At 45.4% G+C, this 26559-nt stretch overlaps 2 protein-coding genes and 1 long non-coding RNA gene across 4 annotated transcripts in view; 1 reads left to right on the forward strand and 2 right to left on the reverse strand.

Annotated features, from left to right (window-relative positions):
* Positions 1-26559, reverse strand: part of LOC116968282 (hydroxylysine kinase-like) — a 26893-nt gene continuing 334 nt past the window's right edge. The window contains exons 1-5 of one of the 2 annotated variants that reach the window (XM_033014996.1): positions 10809-10915; positions 8061-8397; positions 7776-7915; positions 5183-5366; positions 2-1692 (exon numbers count right to left, since the gene is read on the reverse strand). In XM_033014996.1, the coding sequence (XP_032870887.1) occupies positions 1217-1692; positions 5183-5366; positions 7776-7915; positions 8061-8397 (1137 nt within the window). In that variant the 5' untranslated portion in view covers positions 10809-10915 and the 3' untranslated portion in view covers positions 2-1216. Of the gene's footprint in view, positions 1693-5182; positions 5367-7775; positions 7916-8060; positions 8555-10808; positions 10916-26559 lie in introns of those variants that run through there. The other variant, XM_033014995.1, reaches the window with a different exon arrangement.
* The window catches only part of LOC116968288, a 19066-nt gene continuing 1365 nt past the window's right edge, over positions 8859-26559 (forward strand). The window contains exons 1-2 of the long non-coding RNA XR_004410448.1: positions 8859-8872; positions 15343-15346. This is a non-coding gene — a long non-coding RNA (uncharacterized LOC116968288). The remainder of the gene's footprint in view (positions 8873-15342; positions 15347-26559) is intronic.
* Positions 22565-26559, reverse strand: part of LOC116968284 (hydroxylysine kinase-like) — a 6912-nt gene continuing 2917 nt past the window's right edge. The window contains exons 2-5 of the mRNA XM_033014997.1: positions 26119-26455; positions 25818-25957; positions 24681-24864; positions 22565-23191 (exon numbers count right to left, since the gene is read on the reverse strand). Of these exons, the coding sequence (XP_032870888.1) occupies positions 22716-23191; positions 24681-24864; positions 25818-25957; positions 26119-26455 (1137 nt within the window). The 3' untranslated portion in view covers positions 22565-22715. The remainder of the gene's footprint in view (positions 23192-24680; positions 24865-25817; positions 25958-26118; positions 26456-26559) is intronic.

Genomic DNA, 26559 nt, shown 5'->3' on the forward strand with positions numbered 1-26559 from the left:
GCAGGTGGAACTAGTATAGCTGGGACATGTTGGCCCGTGTGGGCAAGTGAAGGGCCTGTTTCCACACTGTATCACTCTATGACTAATTCTCACCTATTGTGTAGAGGGAAGAAGAGTTAACATTTCAGGTTGGTGATCTTTCGTTAGAAATGGAAAAAGGAAAGTTGGAATAAGTTTTAGATTGCAGAGCAAGTGGTGAAGGATGGAAGACAGCAAGAAGTAAACAATGGAAGTGGTGATGGGGGTTGTTGGAAGAGACTGGCAAAGGATAGTGCACGACAAAAGTGCCTGCATGGAGTTGAAGTGGAAGGAGATGAATGAACTCTGACATTACGTGAGGAAGGAAAAATGTGGCCAATTGGCAATGAAGAAGAAATTCTCCGAACTGCTTTGCAATGTGTACATCGTATGTGAACTGGTCTTCAAAGAGCATTTCACAACAGATCCTTAGGTGAAGATTCAGCTATTGACAATGTAAATAACAGTGTCAATCAACATGTGGAGGCGTTTTGGTGCAATTTCAATCCCATTCATGTACAATTTGTAGATCATTTACAAACACAAACCTGACAGAAAATTACCCACTATGTAATCGGGAATGGTATGAGGTTTGGAGATTAGTTCCAAGATTTGTGTTCCAGTATGTGCAGGACAATCAGACAGAGGATAATGAGACTATTTACCAGGCATCACATCTCATGATGGTTGGCTGCACCGTTCCAGGTCCATGCAGGGGAAGCTCTAGACTGGGACTCAGTGATTGTAGAGAGGTTCACACTTGGACTGTTGATTCAGTTACAGTGGGAAATGTGAATGAAAGATGGCCAGCGAAAACATAAACCAGAGAGCAGTGCTGACCAACCAGCTACCTCTTTGTTGATGCTCGGACTATCCTTAATTGGACTTTGCTGGCTTTACGTTGCACTAAACGTTATTCCCTTATCAAATATCTATACACTGTAAATGGGTCAATTGTAATCATGTATTGTCTTTCTGCTGACTAGTTAGCATGCAACAAAAGCTTTTCACTGTACCTCGGTATAGGTGACAATAAACTAAACTAAACTAAAGGATGCCAGTGAAAAATGGCTTAAAATCCATCTGGATATAATTTCAAATGGTTGGAATATTGCTTGATTGTGTTTTAATCTTTCTTTCAAATATGGATGTTGTGGGAGAGGCAATGATACTCCGGCACTGAGAACCAATGGAGGTTTCACAGAGTGAGGTAGTACTTGGCCGTCTCAAACCAAAGCTTCTCCACTGCTTCTTTTCCTAGCTTCCAGAGTTGGCGTAAATGCTTCCAGCCAGTTCTTGATGTGATCTGTAGGTACTCTTCATTGTCTGGGTAACGCAGAATATTATATGTCCCCATAACCAGCGACTGGGAAAACCTGCAAAGAACCAGCAAATACAAGGCATCCCTTTCCTGGAGAGTTAAAGGGATCACACTCTCGAAACCTGCGAGAATATGGCCTCCAACATGCAGGGGGTCTTCGCTGTCCAGCATGAGGTACATTATGCAGATGGCCAAGTCATACACATAGTAACCACAAGCCGTGTCGCCAAAGTCCAGGATGCCAGAAATCTCCAGTTCCTGCTGCATGTGACCTGCTGCATTGGAGCAATCAGCTGATGAATGAAGAGGCTGCACAAGAATGTTGGTGTGACTGAAGTCTCCGTGAATAATGCCTGTTGGACATCCAAATGTTGCGACATTTTACCATCTATACACAACTAAAACTCTGATCTTGTTATCTTCCGGTTTGCGCAGTCTTTCTATTTGCGTAAAAACGGTACACGATAACGCTACGCACACCATTCTCCTGAGCTGCGAATGTACCGTTTTATTCCGATCGGTGGCATAAAGTAAAAGTTAGCGAGGTTTAAAAATCTTAAAAATCGCGCATGCGCAGATCGATGTCCTCTCCTGCCAGTCAACGCCGCGCGGATTAGTCTCTTCTCCTGTGTAATGAACCGGATTTGATAAAGGACCTCGAGGTTAATGTGCCATTAGGAGGTAGTGACCATAACATGGTCAGGTTTAATCTACAATTGGAGAGGGAGAAGGGTAGATTGGAGGTGTTAGTGTTACAGTTGAATAATGGGGACTATGGGGCCATGAGGGAGGAGCTGGCCAAAGTTGACTGGAAAGATACCCTAGCAGGGATGACAGTGGAACAACAATGGCAGGTATTTCTAGGAATAATACAGAAGGTGCAGGATCAGCTCATTCCTAGGAGGAAGAAAGATTCCAAGGGGAGAAAGGGACGACCATGGCTAACAAGGGACGTCACGAACAGTATAAAAATTAAAGCGAAGAAGTACAACGTAGCAAAGATGAGCAGGAAGCAAGAGGATTGGGTAATGTTTAAAGAACAACAGAAGATAACTAAAAAAACAATACGGGGAGAAAAGATTAGTTACGAAGGTAAGCTAGCCAAGAATATAAAGCAGGATAGTAAAAGCTTCTTTAGGTATGTGAAGAGGAAACAATTAGTTAAGACCAAAGTTGGACCCTTGAAGACCGAAAAAGGTGAATTTATTATGGGGAACAAGGAAATGGCAGATGAGTTGAACAGGTACTTTGGATCTGTCTTCACTAAGGAGGACACAAACAATCTTCCTGATATAGTAGTGGCCAGAGGATCTGGGGTGACGGAGGAACTGAAGGAAATCCACATTAGGCAGGAAATGGTGTTGGATAGACTGATGGGACTGAAGGCTGATAAATCCCCAGGGCCTGATGGTCTGCATCCCAGGGTATTTAAGGAAGTGGCTCTAGAAATCGTGGATACATTGGTGATAATTATAGACTCAGGATCAGTTCCTTGACTAATCTTCTGGAATTCTTTGAAGATGTAACTAGGAAAATGGACAAAGGAGAGCCAGTGGATGTAGTGTACCTGGACTTTCAGAAAGCATTTGATAAGGTCCCACATAGGAGATTAGTGGTCAAAATTAGGGCACATGGTATTGGCGGTAGAGTGCTGACATGGATAGAGAATTGGTTGGCAGACAGGAAACAAAGAGTAGGGATTAGCAGGTCCCTTTCAGAATGGCAGGCAGTGACTGGTGGGGCACTGCAAGGCTCTGGGCTGGGACCGCAGCTATTTACAATATACATCAATGATTTGGATGAAGGGATAGAAAGTAACATTAGCAAATTTGTAGATGACACAAAGCTGGATGGCAGTGTGAACTGTGAGGAGGATGCTATGAAAATGCAGGGTGACTTGGACAGGTTGGGGGAATGGGCAGATGCATGGCAGATGAAGTTTATGAGAGGTTATCCACTTTGGTAGCAAAAACAGGAAGGCAGATTACTATCTAAATGGCGTCAAGTTGGGAAAAGGGGAAGTGCAACGGGATCTGCGGGTCTTTGTTCATCAGTCTGTGAAAGTAAGCATGCAGGTGCAGCAGGCAGTAAAGAAAGCGAATGGCATGTTGGCCTTTATAACAAGAGGAGTCGAGTAAAGGAGCAAAGTGGTCCTTCTGCAGTTGTACAGAGCCCTAGTGAGACCACACCTGGAGTAGTGTGTGCAGTTTTGGTCCCCTAATTTGAGGAAGGACATTCTTGCTATTGAGGGAGTGCAGCGTAGGTTTACAAGGTTAATTCCCGGGATGGCGGGGCTGTCATATGCTGAGAGAATGGAGCAGCTGGGCTTGTACACGCTGGAGTTTAGAAGGATGAGAGGATATCTCATTGAAACATATAAGATTTTTAAGGTTTTGGACACGCTAGAGGCAGGAAACATGTTCACAATGTTGGGGGAGTCCAGAACCAGGGGCCACAGTTTAAGAATAAGGAGTAAGCCATTTATATGGTTATATGGTTACCGAAAATGGTTATATGGTTAAAATACTATATAAAAATGACACAATAAATTTAGAACGGAGACGACGAAACACTGTTTCACACAGAGAGTTGTGAGTCTGTGGAATTCTCTGCCTCAGAGGGCTGTGGAGGCAGGTTCTCTGGATGCTTTCAAGAGAGAGCTAGATAGGGCTCTTATAAATAGCGGAGTCAGGGGATATGGGGAGAAGGCAGGAACGGGGTACTGATTGGGGATGATTAGCCATGATCACATTGAATGGCGGTGCTGGCTCGAAGGGCCGAATGGCCTACTCCTGCACCTATTGTATATTGTCCTGTCACTCCCCGGGAAGGTCCGCCTCATCCTGCGCCATCGCATCTTTACTGGAGCTGATGGACGCTCTGGATGGCCGGCGGAGGTCTCTAACCGGACGCAATTTTGGAGGAACCGAAAATGGCCCGGCCCAGCTCAGCCCGGCCCGGCTCTCTCCCCCACGCACCCCCCTCCGCCAACAACCACCCCCGGCCACACAACCCCTCCCTCCACAACCCCCCTGCCCACACACACCTCCCCCCACAACCCCGCCCACACCCCCCTCCCCGCACAAACCCCCCCACACACCCATCACTCCCACAACCCCCCCCACCCACACATCCCTCCCCCCGACAACCCCCCTCCGCCCACATACACCCCCTGCCCGCAAATACCTCCCTCCCCCACACACCCCCCCTCCCCCTAACATATCCCTGCTCCTCCGCTCCCACACCCCTCCCACACACATACACACCTCCCCTCCCACCCCAGACCACATCCCCCCTCCCCCACACCAACCTCATACACCTCCCCACCCACACACAACCTCCCTCCCCTCCTACCCCACAACCCGCCTGCCACACACCCCACCCACTTCCCTCCCCCGTCCCCTCCTCTCCTCCCACACATGAAGAGGAGGGGGAGGGAGTGCTCGTGGATGAGGGGAAATGAGCCGTGCCTGCGCAGTTAGGGGCTATGGGTGAGTGGTGGAATATTGCATTGGAGGAACGGGTTGCGTTGGGGGAAGGGGTGAGTGGTGGAATATTGCGTTGGGGAATGGGTTGCGTTGGGTGAGCAGGGTGACTGAGACCCAACGGATCCCACCTAGTCTAGTTCATCCCTAAAAGGTAATATGTACTCCTCACTGTATCAGGGTTGATCCTCTGGTTGGATTTTAATGATAGAGTGAGGAATATGCCAGACCATGAGGTTACAAAGTATAGGCACAAAATGTTGGAGTAACTATGCCGGACAGGCAGCATCTCTTAACTCTCCATCTAATCTGAAATGTCATTCTGTTACCCTCATGATCAAGAAAGAGAGGCACTTACTTTTATGAAAGTTGTTGATATTTGGACGTATCTTCTTCACAAATTGCTGAATAATTTGCTCCACAATTTGGCGATCACTAGTGTTCTTCACTGCGGACAGGTACGTGTGCAGCTGGTGAGTGTTTGAAAGGTTCCAGATGCCAGAATCTCTCTGCAGGCTCTTAATGTTGGGGTGCTTGAATTCCTAATGATTGGACAAGTCCGTTATGCTCAACCATCACCAGTGCAGTTTTGAGGTAACGTCAAGAGAATTGTCAAGAAATAGTCAAGAAATTCTGTCTTTCTGTTAAAACCTAATACCAACCAGGGTTAGATACTGACAAAGTTCGTCATGTTTAGAGGATAGATCTTTAAAGTTGGATCACGATGAACAGACCAATGCACTTTAGATAATGGATATGTGAGGTTAACTCATTGTAAACAACCAGAAGTTCAATACAAATGTTCACAACACAATGTACGAAGCCACCTACCTCTGGCTAGTCCTTTCTCCCAAAGGCCCAACATTAATTAGGTGTCTGCATCTACTGTGGCATTGTATTATAAGGCAAAAGCTTGTGGTGGACTATAAAAGTTACACAATGAAATGTGTAGGAAGGAACTGCAGATGCTGGTTTACACTGAAGATAGACGCAAAATGCTGGAGTAACTCAGCGGGACAGGCAGCATCTCTAGATAGAAGGAATGGGTGACATTTCAGGTTGAGAAGTCGGAAGAACAGTCACGACCTGAAACGTCACCCATCCCTTCTCTCCAGAGATGCTGCTGTCTCGCTGAGTTACTCCTGCATTTTGTGTCTACACAATGAAATGTCCCACCCAGCTGGTACCAAAGCAATGTAGGGTTAATTGAACAATTTACATATATCTTTCAAACAAAATATAGGAAAATACTAAAATGTTCAAAACTCTACCAATTTCAATTATTAGACAATGACTGTCTGACACAAGTCGTTCAAGTTCAAGTTCAAGTGAGTTTATTGTCATGTGTCCCTGTATAGGACAATGAAATTCTTGCTTTGCTTAAGCACACAGAAAATAGTAGGCATTTACTACAAAACAGATAAATGTGTCCATATACCATGATATAAATATATACACACATGAATAAATAAACTGGTAAAGTGCAATAACAGAAAGTGGTTATTAATAATAAGAGTTTTGTCCGAGCCAGGTTTAATAGCTTGATGGCTGTGGGAAAGTAGCTATTCCTGAACCTGGTTATTGCAGCCTTCAGGCTCCTGTACCTTCTACCTGAAGGTAGCAGGGAGATGAGTGTGTGGCCAGGATGGTGTGGGTCTTTGATGATACTGCCAGCCTTTTTGAGGCAGCGACTGCGATAAATCCCCTCGATGGAAGGAAGGTCAGAGCCGATGATGGACTGGGCAGTGTTTACTACTTTTTGTAGTCTTTTCCTCCACAGGGCGCTCAAATTGCCGAACCAAGCCACGATGCAACCGGTCAGTATGCTCTCGACTGTGCACCTGTAGAGGTTAGAGAGAGTCTTCCTTGACAATCCGACTCTCAGTAATCTTCTCAGTCTTTGACCTGAAATGTTAATTCTGTTTCCTTTTCTGGAGATACTGTCTGACCTCCTGAGCTAAATTGCAATACCTAAAAGCCCTGTCCCACGGTACGAGTTCATTCCAAGAGCTCTCCCGAATTTAAAAAAAATCAAACTTGTGGTAAGCACGGAGAATGAACGTAGCGGGCACGTCGGAGCTCGGGGACGTCTCTTAGCGGCTCGTAACGCTAACGGCAGGTACTCGGGAAGACTCGCTAACGGCAGGTAAGCACGGGAAGACACGTGAAGATTTTTCAACATGTTGAAAAATGTCCACGAGAGCCCCGAGTACCGACGAGTGGCCATTACCGTAAATCTCCGAGTTCGAATCAGGGCAAACTCGGGAGAGCTCTTGGAATGAACTCGTACCATAAGACAGGTCTTTAAATTCCCTAACTGTACAAGTTCATTCAAGAGTTCTCCCGAGTTTGCCCTGATTCAAACCCGGAGATTTACGGTAATGGCGGCTCGTAGGTAATCGGGGCTCTCGTGGACATTTTTCAACATGTTGAAAAATCTTAACGAGTCTTCCCGATCTTACCGCGTTTCCCGAGTACCTGCCGTTAGCGTTACGAGCCGCTAAGTGACGTCCCCGAGCTCCGACGTACCCGCTACGCACATTCTACGTGCTTCCACGAGTTCGATTTTTTTTTTAAACTCGGGAGAGCTCTTGAATGATCTCGTACAGTAGGACAGGGCTTTTAGTCCCGTCTCTCCCCCTTTTCCAGCTTTCTTCTCCTCCCGCCTCTCCATAATCAGTCTGAAGAAGGGTCTCGATCCGAAACGTCACCTTTCCATCTTCTCTAAAGACACTGCCTGTTCTGCTGAACGACTCCAGCAATTTGTAACCTTTTGTGTAAATAAGGAAGCCTTTTAAAAAAACTGCTTCAAAATGTACTGATTGTTTCAAGATGCAAAGTAGTTCTGATCTGTCACCACATGGTGGCGTTTTAATTTGAACAACACAAGCAAACTGGTTTCAGACACGGCTTATTCACAGAATGGCTGGAAGTTGAATAAATGGACTTACTGTCAGAGCTTTGTTAATCTGAGCAAGTGTTCGGCCAATTTTGTACAAGATCTGTGGGTCTGCAGGGATCCCCAGTAGTTGAGTTCCTGGCAGGTAGGTCAACAAGCAGACCATGTAGTTCTTATATTCTTCACCACAACCTTCAATATAAAAAGAACACAATTTTCTTGTCATGTACTCTGTCTTATCCTTCCGAAGCTGAAATTATGTTTCTGATTAGTTTTAATATTTTAAGAGAATTGTCAAACATCAGAAAATGCAGAGAAACCAATGAATGAAACTCACTGATTGTCTCCAGGGACAGAATCTTGCCATCAATGGTTGTGATTGGTGTGGCTGTAGGAAAACCTTTCTGGTTTAGGAACATCATGACTCGCGTTTGTACTTCCATCAAATCAGTGTCTTGGCTCTCGGCAGTGTTCAGAACCTTGAGGACGTAGCTCTCCCCGTGATCTCCACCTTCCTGGGTCTCGCACACCAGGATGTGGAAGTTCTGGTCCATGTAGCTGGGCAGTGGTTTGACTTTTGAAACCTTCAGACCGTACAACCGTCCGACCAACTCCACCACCTGGGCCTCACTCAATGAGGGTCTGATTACAGCAGTTTCATCGGAGTCAGTCATCTGAAAGACAGGAGAAGAATGAAACACATTAAATAAGTGAATGTCACACTCTGTGGAAACTGCAGTATGACCAAGGTTAGGATAGCTGTGCAGCACAACAACCTTTAGGTATTCATTGATGAACATCAATGTCCCTGATAGGTACTCATTGACGTACCCCAACCATACTACATGGTTCTTGATATTGAAAAGTAAATAAAGGATTAAATAGAATGTAGGTTTACTTGTATTAGTGTTACTGCATTTGTATATCAATGTTTTGAGAACGTATTGTTATTGATGATAAGAAATTAGAAAGTGCGTACAATTCCAAGGGTCAAAATCTGTATTAAAATTTAAATGTTCTGATTGTAATTTCAGAGTACAGTGACAGGGACAGCGCTGCTCTCCTTGTATACAAGTAAATGTTGCCGAGAGGGATATGGGGGGCAATTGCGGCACCAAACAGGGAATAGCAATTGCGACGGGTGGTTTGGTTAAGGATCAAGGTCCTGTCAGAGCCGCGAGCGTCGAGGTTGCAGTCTTTGACTAGCTATCTGTGCGCTGGGTCCTGTGAATGAATATGATTGTAACTAAAATGGCCCTACTCCCCAAGGGGACGCTAACAGCTACAAACAGAAATTATGGAGTTTAGAATCTCGAGACAAATTCTAATATTGTAGTATTAATTAGTTATGCTGAATTGGTAGCGTTTCAAGCTATTTACTCAGGCACAGTGTTTGTGTGGTATCGGAGCGGAGTATTGAAGGGTACTACAGACTTTCACTAAAAACTGCACATATGAGAACTAACAAACCAAAACAAAAACTATGGAATTCAACTGACAACTTTCACACAGACTTTCACAGTTCTATTTGGGATCTTGTTGCCTGTGGCCTTGAGTTTGCACGCTGTTCTTTACCACTGTGTTCAACTGACTTATTTCCAGACATTTAACCACTTTGAGTGAACTGACCCCATCAATTCTCTGCAAACTCCTACAATTTGTAATTTGCAGATGGATCTGCCCCCTAGCTGAACATGAAGCACGGGCACCCCTTCTACAACGTACACGTCAATCCGCAGGGGAACATATTTTATAATCTAAGTCCTATAATAAATCAGAATTTGGAATTTGAGGTTTGGAAATTGTTGGACTACTCTGGCATTTTTAATATTTTACATTTTCGCAGGCTCAGTCACAGTCATAGCATGGAAAGGCCCTTCAGCCCAATTCATCTCTGCCGACCAAGGTATCTTTTGCTCGTCCCATTGTCGTCACCATGCAACTCGACTCTGACAATTTGCATTCTTTCCCCAAACACACTTTAATTACCTGTGCCCAAGGTGAGCAGCACAGTCCAGTTTCCGCACTGCTCTAAAATTCAGCTCGCAAACATCTGCCTTTACACAGATATTGACCGATTTAAATGTTGTCCACTTTCTAATTCCTTATCGCCAATCACAATAAGTTCTTAAAAACACTAATATAAAAAAAAACTATTCAGAGTCCGAAGAAGTGTCTTGACCTGAAAAGTCACCTATTCCTTCGTTCCATAGATGCTGCTTCACCCGTTGAGTTTCTCCAGCACCTTCAATTTTTCCAGCATCTGCAGTTCTTTCTTAAACATGATATTCAATATTCTATTTGTATTTAATCTTAGTAAAGAGAACTCTCTAGGGCTTGTCATGTGTTGTTACAGCTGGCTGCGCTTCAAAGGAACTTCTTCTTCTTTCATGTGGCGTGCACAGCCTAAAGTTGTTGGACAATTTGTTCTATTTGATCTTCCGTTTGTGCACGTCGAGTTGATTGCATTAGTCGAAACAGGGCGGACCACGTGAAGGTTGCAATCTTCCACCCCACATCAAAGGATGACAAGAGAGCGCTGGAGGGAAAATAACAGCGGAAGTTGTTGGCCGTGCAGATATAAAGATCGAAAATATCGGGAATTATCGCGTTTGCTCACTGCATTTCATCAAAACTAAGGCGTTATTGATGGTTTGATGAAATGCAGCGAGCAAACGCGATAAAATCCCGATATTTTCGATCTTTATATCTGCACGGCCAACAACTTCCGCTGTTATTTTCCCTCCAGCGCTCTCTTGTCTTTACCTTCGTTTTTCTTTATCTTCTGGACTCTAAAGTAAGATAACTGTGGGGCTCAAAGTCAGTCCCGAGCAGGTCTCCAGCTCCACGATGTTAGGATGCAGAGCGACCGGCGATACAACCCGGAAAACAGTCACAAGGTAAGATATTAAAACATAGTTTGCCCCACCCCCCATTTAAAACAAACCAGACAACATTAACACAAACTTTTAAAACAAACTCAAAATAACAAAACAAGAGACAAAAGGACAGACAGACTGTTGGCGAGGCTGCCATCGCGGCCACCTGGTGGTTTACTCCCCTAAAGAGGGTGGTGTTGCCTTACGATGGATTCCGGTGGTCCGCAGCACAGAATGTGTAATCTTCACAGTCAGACAGGTGTAGAAATCTGCAGTCCTACTCTGAGCGCAAATCAACATGCACTCAAAACCTATGAATACCACAGTAACGCAAATAAATATAATCAGTACATCTGTTACCACCCACATGAAAAAATGCTGTCTAACCTGCTGAATGCTTCAAGCATGTCTGGTTTTGTTATGATAGATCTTAAACACATGCATTTTACTGTCATAACATACCAGCTCTGTCCGGTTGAAGGTACAGTTGCCTAGGATGTATGTTTGGCAGGGGTTGCTAAATTAGCTCTTTAGCCGTATCTGAGTGTTGTTCTCTGCTTCAACTCAGGTTAGTACTGTGACTGCAGAGGAATTTCCACAGCATACATTTTATTTGTAAAGAGCAGCCCTCTGAGCAGACCTGAGCTAAGGAATCTAGGAGTCATAAATAAGAGCACAGTACCAACAAATCAGGTACTAACACCTGAGATGGAACAGACAGTTCAACACCAGAACAACTTCAGGGAGTTATTTTGTCCTCCAGCAAACAGCCAGATAGTCCAATTTCTCCAACACATTCAGTTGCCACACAGCGTGCTTCATCAGGGAGTGTTGGATAGATAAATAATGCAGAAAAAAAGGGTGTGCAGAATGACAAAGGTTGTATAAACAGGCCCCGGGTCAGTAATTTAATTCAGTCACAAAGCTGACAACTCATAACCAAACGTTTAAGTGAAGCATTCGTTCCTTGGCCATCACCCCCACCATAAACAAATAGAAATAGGGAAGATGGAAGGGGTGGAAGATAAATGTACAGAGGAGGGGAAAGGAACAGTGATGGGTGGTGGGAGAAATGTGTCTGCACTTTCAGGTTTTGTAACACTGAAAGAATTAGAATACATCAAAGTTCAATGTTTCCCTCCCTCTCTCCCCTTCCATCGCTCCCTCCAGCTTTACATTCTACTCAGGGCCAGCCTTAAGCCGATTGGACCGATTGCCCCCAATTGGGCCCCACGCCTAAGGGGGGCCCCGCACTAGAGTAATCCAAAGCTCCGCTCTAGGATCTTTGGAGTAATGTACTCTCGGCTCGGGTAGATCTACCCCGGGTGGAGGGGGGAGAGACGGGTGGAGAGAGAGTAGAGGGGTGGAAGGGGAAGAAAGGGGTAGACAGGGAGGGCGGAGTACGGGGGAATGGAGAAGGGAGAGAGGGGGCGGTCTCTCACGGTCCCAGGGCAGCGCTACCACCCCTCCAGTCGCCGTGCTTCACGCACACAGCCCCGGCTCCACCCCTCTCTCTCCCCGGGGAGACACGGTGAACAATACAGGGAGGGCTGGACCGGGGTTTGGAGTAACGTTTACAAACCTCGGCCTCAGCCACATGCGTTCGCCCTGACCCCGGCATCCGCTCCCACCACCGGCCCTCTCCTCCTCTTCCCTTCCCTCCCTTCCCTTCTTCCCTCCCTCACTTCTTTCTTTCCCTCCCTCCTTCCTCTCTCTTTTCCCTTCTCACCTTCCCTCCCTCCCTTCTCTCCTTCCCTCCCTCCCTTCTTTCTCTCCTTCCTCCCTTCTCTCCCTGCCTCCCTTCTCTCCTTCCCTCCCACACACACATACATCACGCACAGACAACTAACATACACACACACACAACTAAGTTAGGGTGGGGTAGAAGCCTAAAGGGTAGGATGGGGCTGAAGCCCAAAACTTAATGCCTGGACTAGTTTGCCAGGATCTAGTTAATTAAAAAAATTTTTGTTTCATTTTACAGTCACTAAAACAAGTGATATTGTAACTATGTACTTTTCAGAGGTGAGCTACACATTTTGTTTGTTACTTGTAGGCTTACATGTATGCAATTTTATATTAAAATGTAGCTTAGATCTGTTTGGTCCATTAACTCGCAGGCACTTTTTAAGCGCACATTTTGATTACTATCCATTCTACCATAGAGATATAAAGTCTATAATAGACTTTATTTGTATTTCTATGATTCTACAGACCTTGGCTGGGAACCTGGGGCTCACCAAAATTGTTCCCAATTGGGCCCCGCAATCCTAAGGTCGGCCCGGATTCTACTCCTCTAAAGAGGGTGGTGTTGCCTTCCCATGGATTCCAGTGGGCTGTAACACAGAACGTGTAATCTTCACAGTCAGAGAGGTGTCTGCAGTCCTATTCTGAGAGTAAATCCTCTATTATCCCAGTAGTCAGCGCAGAATGGAAAGCCAGCAGGATTCCAGTCATTATTCCATTCCATTATTGTCATGTGTCCTATCTGGGCCACATGACAATAAACTCTCTTGAATCTTGAATCACTATTGATCTGCTGTGGCAGTAAGCAAATTGAAGTGGGTCCAGGTCAACACTGAGGCAGGAGTTGATTTTGTACCACAACCAATCTCTCGAAGTACTTCATCACAATGCATGTGTAGGAAGGAACTGCAGATGCTGGTTTACACTGAAGATAGACACAAATTAACTCAGCGGGACTGGCAGCATCTCTGGATAGAAGGTTTTGGGTCGAGACCCTTCTTCACAATGGTGTGAGTGTCACTGTTCAGTGGTTGTTGAGGCATGTCACCTTGCTCTTCTTGGGAACCAGCATGCTAAATGTCTTTCCGAAGGGAGCAGGGACGTCCGGTATGGCTGCCTGTTGGTAGAGTTTCTGTATTACCAGCAAGATTCCTACATCCAGTAGTTTTATTCCACCCAGCCCTCCACCGAGGCTGTTGTTGTCAACCACCTCAATTAACAATTGAACGTAGATGCATTGTACCATTCCCTCCATTCCGCTGCTTCATTCAAAGCTGTTCTGACAATATTTTCGGCACAGGTGCCTCTGAGATTTTTTCCTTCTTAAACCATGGCTTCTCCTCTACCATAGCTAAGAGTCCTTTTGCATGCACCACTGTTTCTGCCCTGTATCTCTAAACTAAACTAAACTAAACTAAATTCCCAGCTGGTGGACAAGACCGCTCACCCCCAACAGACTGGTTCCACCAAGATGCAGTACAGAATTTACCACTGGATGCTTTTTCTGTCCAATGCGTGTCTGGCAGGGCATTCAGCAACTCACAAACTACAAGGGCAAGGGGGGGGCCGATCATCTGCAGCAGTAACAACTCGCTAGCTGAGGAGCTCAACCACTTTTTCGCCCGTTTTGAGCTGAATGAGGCGGAGCCTGCACCTGCAGCCGCACCCAGCACTGACAACCCGCCACTCACTGTGAGTACGGAGGACATCAGAAGAGCACTCCGCAGGGTCAACCCCAGGAAGGCTGCTGGACCAGATGGCATCCCAGGGAGAGTATTGCGGGACTGTGCAGACCAATTAGCGGAGGTTTTTAGCGACATCTTTAACCTCTCTCTGTCAACGTGCACTGTCCCTAAATGCTTTAAGACTGCTACCATCGTGCCTGTACCCAAAAAAAATCCATTACCAGCTTGAATGACTATAGACCTGTTGCTCTCACTTCAACGGTGATGAAGTGTTTTGAACGGCAGGACCTGGCCCACATTAAGTCCTCACTCCCATCCACCCTGGATCAGCATCAGTTTGCGTATAGAGCTAATAGGTCAACAGAAGATGCCATCAACATAGCTCTACATTCTGCAGTGACACATCTGGAGCATCCTGGCTCATATGTGAGGATGTTATTTGTAGATTTTAGTTCTGCATTTAATGAAATCATCCCCAGCAGAATGGTGGACAAACTGTCTGATCTGGGTGTTAATGCAAACACATGCGGATGGATTAAGGACTTTTTAACAGATCGCCCACAGACTCTCAGGATGGGGTCCAATTACTCCCCAGTCCTGACGCTTAGCACAGGAGCGCCACAAGGATGTGTGCTGAGTCCCATCTTGTATACAATATACACTTATGACTGTATACCAACACACAATACAAACAGGATCATCAAGTTTGCGGACGACACGACTGTGGTGGGACTGATAAACAACAACGACGAGTCTGCCTACAGGGATGAAGTCCAAAAACTGACTGTCTAGTGTACCAAAAACAACCTGGTACTCAATCCATCAAAGATAAAAGAACTGGTCGTTGACTTCAGGAGGAAGAGGAGAGAGGAACCTGCTCCCTTATACATCAAAGGAGACATGGTGGAGAGAGTCACTGGCTTTAAGTTCCTGGGAATAAACATCTCCCAGGACCTCAAATGGCAAATGAACACCGTCACTCTCGTGAAGAAGTCACATCAGCGGCTGTATTTCCTGAGGTCTCTGCGGAGAGCAAACGTCTCACAGCCGCTGCTGTTGTCCTTCTACCGATGCGCCATGGAAAGTATCCTCTCCTATGGAATCCTGGTGTGGTTTGCTAGCTGTACTGTGGCTGAGTGGAGGGCGCTGCAGGGAATTATAAAAACTGCGCAGAACATTACAAACGCTAACCTGCCCTCCTTGGATGACATATATAGGGCCCGATGCTTGCGCCGGGCCACAAATATCAAGCAGGACACATCCCACCCTGCCAACCACCTTTTCACTCTGCTACCCTCTGGGAGGCGAGTCAGGTCTCTGAAGGCTCGCACCGGTAGACTAAAGAATAGTTTCTACCCACGTGCGATAAAAGAGCTAAATTCCAACAGAGAATGCTGGGGAAGCAAAATGTCATTCCAAGAAATGCCGACAAATTCTTTTTAATTCTTTTCAAATACATATTTATTATTTTACTAGTAGGTGTACATATGTGTTAATGGTTGTCGTGTTTGTATTTATTTATTTTTTTTATTTTTTTATTTTTTTTAGCCGGAGCATTCATTCATTCATTCATTCATATGTTGCACATCCTCAGGGAAATACCTTATAACATTGTCAGATGAACTGCTACTTCAACATATCATCTGTGACCTGGATGCGCAGTTTCGGCCTCAACATTGAAAAGGCAGGCAAACAGATCTACACTCTGATAAAATGGAAAGATGAGGCTGGAATTCCAACCGTCGAGGAAGAAGAGAGGACGAAAATCAGAACAAAAACCCAGTTAGCATGCTAGGGCAACAAGACACTTCATAACAAACACAGTGATTAGGCAGGAGAGGGCCATTCTGCCACTCAAGCTTGCCCTGCTATTCAATAAGATCATAGCGATCTCTACCTCAACGTTTTTCTGCCTGAAGGGCCTGTCCCACTTGGGCGACCTAATCCACGAGTTCTGGCGAGTTTGTCAATTCAATTCAATTCAATTCAATTCAATTTATTTGTCATTTGGACCCCTTGAGGTCCAAACGAAATGTCGTTTCTGCAGCCATACATTACAAACAAATAGACCCAAGACACAACATAATTTACATAAACACCCATCACATTGCTGTGATGGAAGGCCAAAAAAACTTATCTCTCCACTGCACTCCCCCCCCCGATGTCAGAGTCAAAGTCAAAGCCCCCGGCTGGCGATGGCGATTGTCCCGCGGCCATTAAAGCCACGCCGGGTGATGCAAGGTCGCACACCGGGTCTTGGTGTTAGAGCCCCCGGCGTGCGCTCGCAGGCCCGCAGCCATTCCAAGCCGCGCGGGGCGGTGATGTAGGCCCCGCTCCAGGAGCTCTTCAACTCCGCAACTCGGGCGGGAGAAGTCGCCGTAGCGGAAGCCCCGAAAAGCGGTCTCCCTTTAGGGACCCACGGGCTCCCGGTGTCACTGTCCGCCAAACCCGCAGTTGCAGCCACCGAATCTCCGGAGGTCGGGCCGCAGCAGCATCCACCACAGCTCCACCCGCTCTGGACTCGGCCAGCTCCACGACGGTGAGGTGAGTAGTCGGCACCAGAGCCCCCGGTCTTCCTGTTGGAGGCCGCTCCTCGTTGCAGCCCCAACGACAACGGAGACCCGACAAAGAAAAGGTCGGGTCTCCCGTGCAGGGAGAGATTTAAAAGTTACCCCCTCCCCCCCACACCACCCCCACCCCCCCACACACATACCCCAACAAAAAATAACAAAAACTACATAAAAACATAGACATCAAATAATAAAAACGCAGACGGACTGCAGAGGCCGCTGCTGACGAAAGTCGCGCCGCCCACCTTGACTCATACTCGCAGCATGGTCATCACGAGGTCATGGGAGGTCTTCGTAACTCTCCTTCATGCTCGAGAGTGGTCTCGGCGTACTTGAGGCCTCAGCTAGGTCGCGGCATTTTTTCAATATGTTAAAAAATGCTCACGAGTAAAAAAAGGTCACCATGGAAAAAAATCAATACTTTTTTTACTCATAGGCTTAGTTGTTGTAGATCGTAGTAGGTCGGCATGTTAGTCGTAGGTAATTGAGGGCAGTCGAAGGTGATCGAAGGTAGTGGTAGATAGTCTTCATCATAGTAGAAGGGAGGTCGAAGGAGGTCGTCTTCACATAAGTAGGGCATCCATTTCAGTACCACTTTCTCATGTTTTTAAGGAATATATGTAAAGATAAACACAAAGTGTTGGAGCAACTCAGCGGGTCAGGCAGCATCTCTAAAGTAAACTGAAGGGTCCTGACCCAAAACGATACCCATCCATTATCTTCAGAGATGTAACCTGACCCGCTGAGTTTTTCCAGCACTTTGTGTCTAACGTTCGTCTAAACCAGTATCTGCAGTTCTTTGTTTCCACATGGAATATGTCTACAACCTTATTGAATATATTTAATGACTTCACCTCCAATGCCGTCTCTGGTGGACAATTCCAACTTTCAGTGGCACAGCTGGTAGAACCAAATCTTTCTGTGAAATCCCCTCCTCTCATTTCTTCCACATTCCAATGAATATGTACCTAACCAACTCATTGTCTCCTCCTTGCTCAGCCTTGCTGTCCCAAGGTAGACAAAAGTGCTGGAGAAACTCAGTTGTTGTGGCAGCATCTTTGGGCTGAAACCCTTCTTCAGTCTGAAAGCCTGAAACGTTGCCTATTTCCTTCGCTCCATAGATGCTGCCGCACGGTGGCGCAGGTACAGCACCCGAGACTCGGGTTTAATCCTGACTATGGGTGCTGTCTGTACGGAGTTTGTACGTTCTCCCCGTGACCTGTGTGGGTTTTCTCCGAGATCTTCAGTTTCCTCCCACACTCCAAAGACGTACAGGTTTGTAGGTTAATTGTAAATTGTCCCTAGTGCGTTTAGGATTGCGTTAGTGTGCGGGGATCACTGGTCGGTGCGGACTCGGTGGGCCGAAGGGCCTGTTTCCGTGCTGTATCTCTAAACTAAACTAAAGTTTGCTTTCAACAACTGCTGCACAAATACAGCCAGATTATGATGCATCTTCCCATTTCCATTTAGATAATAACCTTGCTTTTATAATCAACATTTAGCAACGTTAAATATTTGCCATGCATTTTCCCAATCACACAACTAGTCTATATAACTTTGAGCCTCTTTGCATCCTACTCACGGCTCAGGTGCCCTCTCCAGCTTTGAGTTGTCGGCAAACTTGAATTCAATTCCCTCATCCAAACCATTGATGTACAGTATGAGATACTGTGGTGTAAACACTAATCACTGCAGAAAGATGGCATCTGCAGAGTTTGAGCTATGAGGAGAGGCTGGATAGGTACGGTTTTTTTCTTGAGGCTGAGGAAGCTGAGGGGAGACCTTGCAGTGATTTTTAAAGTAATGTGAGGCATAGCTGAGTTACTCCAGCATTTTGTGTCTATCCTTGCTTAGTTGTTGGCCATGAACTGTGTACAAGGCTAGAAAGAAACTAGAGTGAAAGACTCGCTGACTATTTGTATATCCTGATGATTTAACATCTGGCTCATCAGATGATATTTGCCACTCTCCTTCCCTCACAGTGAGATGGCAGTTCGCATATTCCCTTTAAATATCCTCAGTTTACTGGAGAGTACATTACGGTATCATGCAATATTAAAAAAAAATTAAATGTGTGGTGGGGTAATTTAGTTTAGTTTAGAGATACAGAGTGGAAACAGGCCCTTGGGTCCATCACGTCCACGCCAGCCATCGATCACCCGTTCACACTAGTTCTATGTTATCCCACTTTCTTATCCACTCCCTACACACTCGGGGCAATTTACAGAGGCCAATTAACCTGAAAACCCGCTCGTCTTTGGGAAGAAACCAGAGCACCCGGAAACCCATGTGGTCACAGGGAGAACATACAAACTCCACATGGACAGCACTTGAGGTCAGGATCGAACTGGGTCTCTGGTGCTGTGAGGTAGCAGCACTACCAGCTGCACCACTGTGCTACCGAATAGAATAACCTACAAGAATCCAGAAAATCTGCAAATGCAGAACCACCTGAGTCGTGAGCAGGCCAGATTAATGGAATTTTATTGAACAATCATTTGTACATCATCAGAATGTCCTCGATGCCATGGAAATACTTCTATAAGGTAAGAAATCCTACATCGCCAAATGTAATATTGCTGTTTGTAATAATAAAATGTAATATTTCTTTGTATCAAATGTTCCATCAAACACATTAGTGACACACACACACACACAGTGACACACTCACAGTGACACACTGCCCAGTGATGCACCTCCCAGTGACACACTCACAGTGACACACTCACAGTGGCACATCGTCCAGTGACACACTCAGTGAGACACTCACAGTGGTACACTCACAGTGACACACTCACAGTGACACACTCACAGTGACACACTCACAGTGACACTCACAGTGACACAGCCAGTTATCTTGAATATATTAACTGCGTTGTGTAATTGCAATAGTCAAACTATCATGATTGGAGAGAAATTGTATGAGGAAAGGAAGAAGTGTTGGGTCAAGCGTTCTTTAACATAAGAAAGTTTGATGAGCGGTTTTAGTAGGTCTCTAAAGGCAGCAGGTTGTGCCTTACTGTCTAGGCAAGGCCAGGCAACATTTGCTCTCGAATTAACAAGGAAAAGATGATCCAGACTCAATAATTTTGCACAGATTATGCACTTCAATCAATTAAATTAGTACCTCTAGAGTGGGTTTATCTGGCATAGTAGTCCGAACAAGACCACTTGAATAAAGCCAAAGTTGGGAAAACCCGCACGTCTTTGGGATGTGGGAAGAAACGGGAGGAACCAGTCCCAGGGAGAACATGCAAATACCTGCCATTATCTGTCACACAGACTGCACCCAAGGTCTGGATCAAACCCAGATCATGGTGCTGTGAGGCAGCAGTCCTATCAGATGTGCCACTGTGCAGCCCCTTGTATTTCTTCATTTGTTAAATTTTATCCATACAGAAATGGGAAAAGTAGTAGAGATGGAAGATTTTATCACAGACATTGAGAGCATTTAAAAAAAAAAGACTTGACTACTGTGAAGAAATTTTAGTGATAAAATGCAGCCTGAATCCAAGTGTAGTTTGTTTGCATCCGTTCCCTTCCCTGGAATTGAAAACATCTTTGTGTGCTCACATTTCCAGTTCTGATAAAGATCATTCATGTATAGTGTTAACCCTATTTCTCTCTCCACGGATGCTGCCTGAGCTACTAAGTATCTTCAGTGTTTTCTATTTTCATTCTATGTTACGTTATGGTATAAGTTTTTTAAAAAAATAGAATTACAGTGAGAAGTTCCGCCTTGCATCACACAGGTTAAATTAAAATGAATGTGACAAATATTTTTATCAATTTTATTTTTTAGTTGCATGTGATAAAGTTGCTCATAGAAATAATATCAACATGGTGTAATTTACAGGGCTTTTTGCAAGGTTGTACTCGGTATTTATTTTATGTTACTTTATCATTTCATAAATGTTGATCTGATTGAAGGGTGAAAGGAAAAAAAGGCCCTGAACTCCACAGTGGTTCTGTGCAATTCCTATTAATATCCAGAGTTATGTCTGGTTCTTGAAATGTCATTCCCATGTATTCAAAACCAGCAACTTTAGACGTTTAGAGATACTGCACGGAAGCAGGCCCTTCGGCCCACCAGGTTTGCGCCGACCAGCGATCCTGCTCTCTACCCAACACACACTAGGGACAATTGAACAACTTACCAAAGTCAATTAACCTGTAAACCTGTACATCTTAGGGATGTGGGAGGAAACCCGAGCCCCTGGAGAAAACCCATACGGTCACAGGGAGAACGTACAAACTCTGTACAGACAGCACCTGTAGTCAGGATCAAACACAGGTCTCTGGCATTGTAAGGTCACAACTCTACCGCTGCGCTACTTTGCAGCCCACTGTTAAATATTTTCATGTTGAGAGTTTTAATGTATACATAGTTCCGTTATAATCAGTTTATAACCAGTGTGAGGAAAATTTCAGCATAAAATTGAAACACAATTCACATGTCAGAATATTTATATTTTTATCTTTCCGGGTTTTGGGTCATAACACCAGGAGCACTGCATCTCGCTAGGCTTCCATATCCTCACAGTATCAAATCATTATATCATCCCTTCACCATATCCATCCATAATTATATAAAACACACATTTAAAATGCTGCAAATGTTGCATGTGTATAAAATCACGAGAGGAATAAATCAGGTAGGTGCACAGAATCTCTTGCCCAGAGTAGGGGGATCGCGGACCAGAGGATATAGGTTCTGGGTGAAGGGGAAAAGATTTGATAGGAATCTGAGGGATAACTTTTTCACACAAAGGGTGGTGGGTGTATAGCACAAGCTGCCAGAGGAGGTAGTTGAGGCTGGGACTGTCACAACGTTTAAGGAACAGTTAGACAGGTACATGGATAGAACAAGTTTGGAGGGATATGAACCAAACGCAGGCAGGTGGAACTAGTATAGCTGGGACATGTTGGCCCGTGTGGGCAAGTGAAGGGCCTGTTTCCACACTGTATCACTCTATAAATAATTCTCACCTATTGTGTAGAGGGAAGAAGAGTTAACATTTCAGTTTGGTGATCTTTCGTTAGAAATGGAAAAAGGAAAGTTGGTACAAGTTTTCGATTGCAGAGCAAGTGGTGAAGGATGGAAGACAGCAAGAATTAAACAATGGAAGTGGTGATGGGGGTTGTTGGAAGAGACTGGCAAAGGATAGTGCACGACAAAAGTGCCTGCATGGAGTTGAAGTGGAAGGAGATGAATGAACTCTGACATTACATGAGGAAAGAAAAACGTGGCCAAATGGCAATGAAGAAGAAATTCTCCGAACTGCTTTGCAATGTGTACATGGTATGTGAACTGGTCTTCAAAGAGCGTTTCACAACAGATCCTTGGGTGAAGATTCAGCTATTGACAATGTAAATAACAGTGTCAATCAACATGTGGAGGCGTTTTGGTGCAATTTCAATCCCATTCATGTACAAATTGTAGATCATTTACAAACACAAACCTGACAGAACATTACCCACTATGTAATCGGGAATGGTGTGAGGTTTGGAGATTAGTTCCAAGATTTGTGTTCCAGTATGTGCAGGACAATCAGACAGAGGATAGTGAGACTATTTACCAGGCATCACATCTCATGATGGTTGGCTGCACCGTTTCAGGTCCACGCAGGGGAAGCTCTAGACTGGGACTCAGTGATTGTAGAGAGGTTCACACTTGGAATGTTGATTCAGTTACAGTGGGAAATGTGAATGAAAGATGGCCAGCGAAAACATAAACCAGAGAGCAGTGCTGACCAACTATATACCTCTTTGTTGATGCTCGGACTATCCTTGATTGGACTTTGCTGGCTTTACGTTGCACTAAACGTTATTCCCTTATCAAGTATCTATACACTGTAAATGGGTCAATTGTAATCATGTATTGTCTTTCTGCTGACTAGTTAGCATGCAACAAAAGCTTTTCACTGTACCTCGGTATAGGTGACAATAAACTAAACTAAACTAGAGGATGCCAGTGAAAAATGGCTTAAAATCCATCTGGATATAATTTCAAATGGTAGGAATATTGCTCGATTGTGTTTTAATCTTTCTTTCAAATATGGATGTTGTGGGAGAGGCAATGATACTCCGGCACTGAGAACCAATGGAGGTTTCACAGAGTGAGGTAGTACTTGGCCGTCTCAAACCAAAGCTTCTCCACTGCTTCTTTTCCTAGCTCCCAGTGTTGGTGTAAATGCTTCCAGCCAGTTCTTGTTGTGATCTGTAGGTACTCTTCATTGTCTGGGTAACGCAGAATATTATATGTCCCTAAAACCAGCGCCTGGGAAAACCTGCAAAGAACCAGCAAATACAAGGCATCCCTTTCCTGGAGAGTTAAAGGGATCACACTCTCGAAACCTGCGAGAATATGGCCTCCAACATGCAGGGGGTCTTCGCTGTCCAGCATGAGGTGCATTATGCAGATGGCCAAGTCATACACATAGTAACCACAAGCCGTGTCGCCAAAGTCCAGGATGCCAGAAATCTCCAGTTCCTGCTGCATGTGACCTGCTACGTTGCAGCAATCAGCTGATGAATGAAGAGGCTGCACAAGAATGTTGGTGTGACTGAAGTCCCCGTGAATAATGCCTGTTGGACATACAAATGTTGCAACATTTTACCATGTATACACAACTAAAACTCTAATCTTCATATCTTCCGGTTTGCACGGTTTGTCTATTTGCGCAAAAAATGTACGCGATAGTGCTACGATTTTTTGCCAACTCACTCACCGTTCTCCTGTGCTGTGAGTGTACCGTTCCGTTCCAATCGGTGGCATAATGTAAAAGTTAGTGAGGTTTAAAATCGCGCATGCGCAGATCGATCTCCTCTCCTGCCAGTCAGCGTGGCGCAGATTAGTCTCTTTTACTGTCACTCCCCGGGATGGTCCGCCCCTTCCTGCGCCATCGCATCTTTACTTGAGCTGAGGGACGCTCTGATTGGCCGACAGAGGTCTCCAACCAGATGCAATTTCGGACAGACCGATAATGGCCCGGCCCAGCCCAGCCCGGCTGGCACAGAGTCGGCGATATTGCCGATGTCGTCAAATGGAAAGCGTAGACTCTGATCCCGGCAGAGGAGAACGACCAGTGACCAGCACCCGCTGTGAGTCCCCATTGCATCGCCAGCTCCAGCCCCTACCCCTCTGGTCCCCCTCGCTGGCTCCTGCCCCCCTCCCCCGTGATACTCCTTCTCCGCCATGGCTCTTCCCCGTCTTTTCTCCAAGCTCTCTCCCTGCCTTCCACACACGCCGACACACCCCTCTCCCCCGATAACTCCACCGTTAACACCCCCACAACCACCCCACCCACACACCTATCCTCCCCACAACTTCCCCCGCCCACATACCTCCTCCCCCCCACACCTCCCCTCACAACCCCTCCGCTCCCACAACCCCCCCATGAAGAATTGTTGATTGTGAAGCTAGATGATGGAAAGGGGTGTAGATTAGTGAGAATGAGATCATCCATCGGTAGTTTGGTTCACTCGCCACTTACCACAGACTTAATCGGGCAGCAATGTGCCTCAGGGTCCAACCAGCTCCATCAATGATGATGCTGTCAAGCCACTCTTAGTCATGGACATTGAGGCCCTCACCCAGAACACATCCTGTGCCCTTGTTACTTTCTGTGCTTCTCCAAGTGTTGTTCAACATGAAGGAGCACGGATTCATCAGTTGAGCGAGGACAGTAAATGGGGAGTTAGACTTGGCTCCATTCCCTGGATCACTTGTTTGGCAATTTAACTGCTGTGCCACCACCATACCCCAACTGTGATTAAAATACACATCAATCAATAAGCAAGATCCAACTGTGGAAAGTTCCCTTTGCCTTCTTATATCTTGAAGTGGGATCTGTTATGATTGAAAATAATAGTAATGGTATTGGTTGTTGATTGAAATGACCAACCAGCTAGCTCTATGAGCACCACAGCCAATATTCCATTCCATTGTGCACCATGTGTCAGAAGGTGAAGCGGGTGTACCATGGTCCACTTATACCTCTACTTGTTCACAACTCTCCACCTGATCTGAAATGTCATTCTGTTACCCTCATGATCAAGAAAGAGAGGCACTTACTTTTATGAAAGTTGTTGATATTTGGAAGTATCTTCTTCATAAATTGCTGAATAATTTGCTCCACAATTTGGCGATCGCTGGTGTTCTTCACTGCGAACAGGTACTTGTGCAGCTGGTGAGTGTTTGAAAGGTTCCAGGTGTCAGAATCTCGCTGCAGACTCTTAATGTTGGTGTGCTTGAATTCCTAATGATTGGACAAGTCCGTTACGCTCAACCATCACCAGTGCAGTTTTGAGGTAACGTCAAGAGAATTGTCAGGAAAATTTGTCTTTCTATTAAAACTTAACACCAACCAGGGTCAGATACTGACAGTTATGCCCCTGTCCCACTTAGGAAACCTGAACGGAAACCTCTGGAGACTTTGCGCCCCACCCAAGGTTTCCGTGCAGTTCCCGGAGGTTTTTGTCAGTCTCCCTACCAGCTTCCACTACGTGCAACCTCCGGCAACCACCTGCAACCTCCGGGAACCGCACGGAAACCTTGGGTGGTGCGCAAAGTCTCCAGAGATTTCCGTTCAGGTTTCCTAAGTGGGACAGGGGCATTAGTCATGTTTAGAGGATAGATCTTTAAAGTTGGATCAAGATGAACAGATCAATGCACTTTAGATAATGGGGAATGTGAGGTTAACTCATTGTACACATGAACTCCCAACTATTTCTCCCTTCCCCACCCCCTATTACTTTCCATCCTCTAGCTTCACAATCTGCAACTCTTCAACCCTGTCTCTCATCTGCTTTTCTCTGGCCTTTGTTCCAACCATCTGCCCATCAAAACCCCCCCTGGCCTGTGTCCATCTATTAGTTGCCACATAGTCCCGTCTCTCCCCCTTTTCTAGCTTTCTTCTCCCCCCCTTCCCATAATCAGTCTGAAGAAGGGTCTCGATCTGAAACGTCACCTTTCCATCTTCTCTAAAGACGATCCCTGTTCTGCTGAGCGAATCCAGCAACTTGTAACCTTTTGTGTAAATAAGAAGGAAGCCTTTTAAAAAACTACTTCAAAATGTACTGATTGTTTCAAGGTGCAAAGTAGTTCTGATCTGTCACCACAAGATGGCGCTTTAATTTGACCAACACAAGCAAACTGGTTTCAGACACGGCTTATTCACAGAATGGCTGGAAGTTGAATAAATGGACTTACTGTCAGAGCTTTGTTAATCTGAGCAAGTGTTCGGCCAATTTTGTACAAGATCTGTGGGTCTGCAGAGATCCCCAGTAGTTGAGTTCCTGGCAGGTAGGTCAACAAGCGGACCATGTAGTTCTTATATTCTTCACCACAACCTTCAATATAAAGAACACAGTTTTCTTGTCATGTACTCTGTCTTATCCTTCTGAAGCTGAAATTATGTTTCTGATTAGTTTTAATATTTTAAGAGAATTATGAAAATGTGGACAATTATCAAACATCAGAAAATGCAGAGAAACCAATGAATGAAACTCACTGATTGTCTCCAGGGACAGAATCTTGCCATCAATGGTTGGGATTGGTGTGGCTGTAGGAAAACCTTTCTGGTTTAGGAACATCATGACTCGCGTTTGTACTTCCACCAAATCAGTGTCTTGGCTCTCGGCAGTGTTCAGAACCTTGAGGACGTAGCTCTCCCCGTGATCTCCACCTTCCTGGGTCTCGCACACCAGGATGTGGAAGTTCTGGTCCATGTAACTGGGCAGTGGTTTGACTTTTGAAACCTTCAGACCGTACAACCGTCCGACCAACCCTACCACCTGGGCCTCACTCAGTGAGGGTCTGATTACAGCAGCTTTCTCCGAGTCAGTCATCTGAAAGACAGGAGAAGAATAAAACACATTAAATAAGTGAATGTCACACTCTGTGGAAACTGCAGTATGACCAAGGTTAGGATAGCTGTGCAGCACAACAACCT

This window comes from Amblyraja radiata, chromosome X, assembly GCF_010909765.2.
Source record: "Amblyraja radiata isolate CabotCenter1 chromosome X, sAmbRad1.1.pri, whole genome shotgun sequence".
Taxonomy (NCBI): domain Eukaryota; kingdom Metazoa; phylum Chordata; class Chondrichthyes; order Rajiformes; family Rajidae; genus Amblyraja; species Amblyraja radiata.